General features: G+C 50.8%; 1 protein-coding gene across 1 annotated transcript; it reads right to left on the reverse strand.

Annotated features, from left to right (window-relative positions):
• Positions 1–673: 673 nt before the first annotated feature.
• On the reverse strand, positions 674–1,879 carry EMH_0086620 (SAG family member; the record flags this gene model as incomplete). Its single annotated transcript, XM_038022904.1, has 4 exons — positions 674–782; positions 890–1,275; positions 1,367–1,536; positions 1,750–1,879. 4 exons carry the CDS (start codon positions 1,877–1,879, stop codon positions 674–676), a joined length of 795 nt encoding a protein of 264 aa, XP_037878758.1.
• Positions 1,880–2,538: the final 659 nt, after the last annotated feature.

The raw sequence follows: 2,538 nt of genomic DNA on the forward strand, positions 1-2,538 counted from the left end.
TGGTCCAGTGTGTTGCATGGTGTCCCTTTAGACGCGAGCGAGTTGCCCTGCGTCGATGGTCTCAAGGCTTCTGCGCCAGAATATAGAAAGGGAAAATGCTACTGGCGGCCACCCTCCTATCGAACTCTTCAGCTTCCCCTCTGTATCTCGCCTGCATAAAAAGTGCGAACTACGGCTGCCGCTAGACTTACTGCTCTCGTCCTCAACACGCACACATGCAGGGCTGTATGCATGCACAGATGTGCAGGAACAACTGCCCAAGCATGCAGTGACGCACAAAGCGCTGGATGGGTAACCGGAGAGTCATAGTGCAGGTCAATTAAACCAGTGAAAAGGAAGCAGTACGTAGGATTCCTGTCGGCGCAAAGAGAGCGACCGAGAGAGGCAAGCATTTGCTGCCCATAGAAATAAAAAAGGGCTGAGAAGGCTTGTCAATTAGTGGCGCATCCAACGCAAATCCAACAGGCGCAAGCAGGTCTATAGAGGGCGTGTGTTGAGAGCTTTCGATTGCCGCAGTCCTATGCATGCAGCGGAAAGCGAACACTTGCTTAGGCTGTACACGCCAGTCAGAGTGTCTGTTCTGAAGGAATGAAAGTGTGAATACGACACTGCGGAGATCGGCTTTGCTTCAATAGTATCGGCAGCAGCCGGGTGCCACGGAGAGGCAACTGCTTTAAAGGGCCAACAAGCCAACGGCCGCAATAGCGACGGCCAGCAGACTCGGGGCAACAGCAGAGGCAGAACCTGTGATGGATGTCTTGATCTTGTTCCACTGCTCGTCCCTGCGTGCAATACGCCAGCAGATGAATAGCAAACAAAGCTGTATTCGCATCTGCAGGCCTAGCAAACTACGCAGCTCTCGCTTTCCATGAAATGGTTTCCAACTTACGTGAAGGGAGCTTCTTCGTCATTAAGTGCTTCAGGTGTGGTCATGCACAGTAGAGCATAGCCTTTCTTATCTTCAGCAGATTTCCGGATGCTGAACGTTGAGTGTTCGGTGTCTGCTGGTAGAGTGCAGGTAACGACTCGGCAGTCAGCAGCGGCATCGTTGGAAGGGTTGTACAGAGCAATAAAGGAAACGTTCTGCTGTTTCTCGTAGAGTTTCGGTTCGTTCTTCTTCGGCGGAGGGATTGTAGTGAAGTTGCTGACGGCGTCCTTCCAGTGGTTCACTGCGGCGGCACAGTCGGGCGTCGCCGATTCCAAGGCCATGAAGGCGTATGTGCCACTTTCAAATCCATTTTCCTCCAAGTCGCCTCCTTGTTGTTCTGTGTCTTCCTGAAATGAACAATGCACGGGTTAAAAAATGCGACAACCTGTTCTAGATATAGGAAGATTGAGGATGAAGGCTGCAATGAAAGACACCTACTGCGATCAGAGCTTTACAAACAGGATCCCAGGGACTACTCTGCGGAGGGTCGGGTTCCTCTATATCAGTCTTAGGCAACTGGTGTTGCTCTTCCTTGGCCACTTGGAAGTGCGCGAGTCCAGCGGCTTCGCGTGCAGCGTTGATTTCAGCGAGGCACTCTCCCGTATTCCCTACAGAAAAACGAACGACGCAGACATCCTAAGCCCAAATGTACAAATACTGATACTTCTAAAAGTGTGTTGCGGCCATTTAATGCCATTCGAAGTACTTCCTTTTTCCAAGCGCCACTGACCCTTCGGGACAACTCATCTCCTCCAGTGCAATTGGTTTGGAACATCACAAGGCTGAAACCCTCCATAGCAAACAAGTATTTGCAGACATACCAAGATTTACAGTGTAGGTTGCGGTTACTGCTTTCGTTGTCAATGGACTTTCCTTTGCGGTTTGATGGACAGCGTTAGCCATCACGAGCACAGACGCAGAGGCGAGAGAAAAAAGTTTGAGGGCCGCCATGTTTGCAGTTTCGAAGTTGAATATGTGAAAGAGAAAACTGGAAGAGTGGGGAAAGTTTTGGGGGCCCTCAACTACAGATGTAACAATATATTATGCAGTGTGTGTGCAGGAGGTTGCGGCGAGGGAGCGACTCCGGCTGTGCCATCCGGTCAGTGGGGTCATTCTGCTTATTCGCTGGAGTTGAGTTTACGACTTTTTCGTTGCTAAAAATACTTGAATGAGGTATTTCAACAATTTTTGTCTACACAGTGCCCCATTCCGCCGCTCAGCGCGACGTGAAACGCCAGCGGAAAACCCCAGGCATTCTGGCTGAATGCGCGATGCCGATTGTCGAGGTCCCTCGTGCTCGATTAATGTTGTTCTGTCAATGTACCAACTCCTTATAAAGTACTTGAGCCGTTCACGAAATTTGTCAGTATGTGTTGCCTTGAAAGTGTGGCTCTGCGCCCTCCTGGCCGTGGCCCAGGAGATGTATGGTGGTATGCTACCCCTTCATCGGGGAGAGTTGCCCTGCGTCGATGCTCTCAAGGCTTCTGCGCCGGAATATAGAAAGGGGAAAATCTACAGACGGCCACCCTCCTATCAAACACCTCAACTTCCCTTCTCTACTTCCCCAGCCTACAAAGTGCGAACTGCTACTCGTCGCTAGACTTACTGCT

This window comes from Eimeria mitis, genomic scaffold (genome assembly GCF_000499745.2).
Source record: "Eimeria mitis Houghton genomic scaffold, Emh_scaff6232, whole genome shotgun sequence".
Classification (NCBI taxonomy): Eukaryota; Apicomplexa; class Conoidasida; order Eucoccidiorida; family Eimeriidae; genus Eimeria; species Eimeria mitis.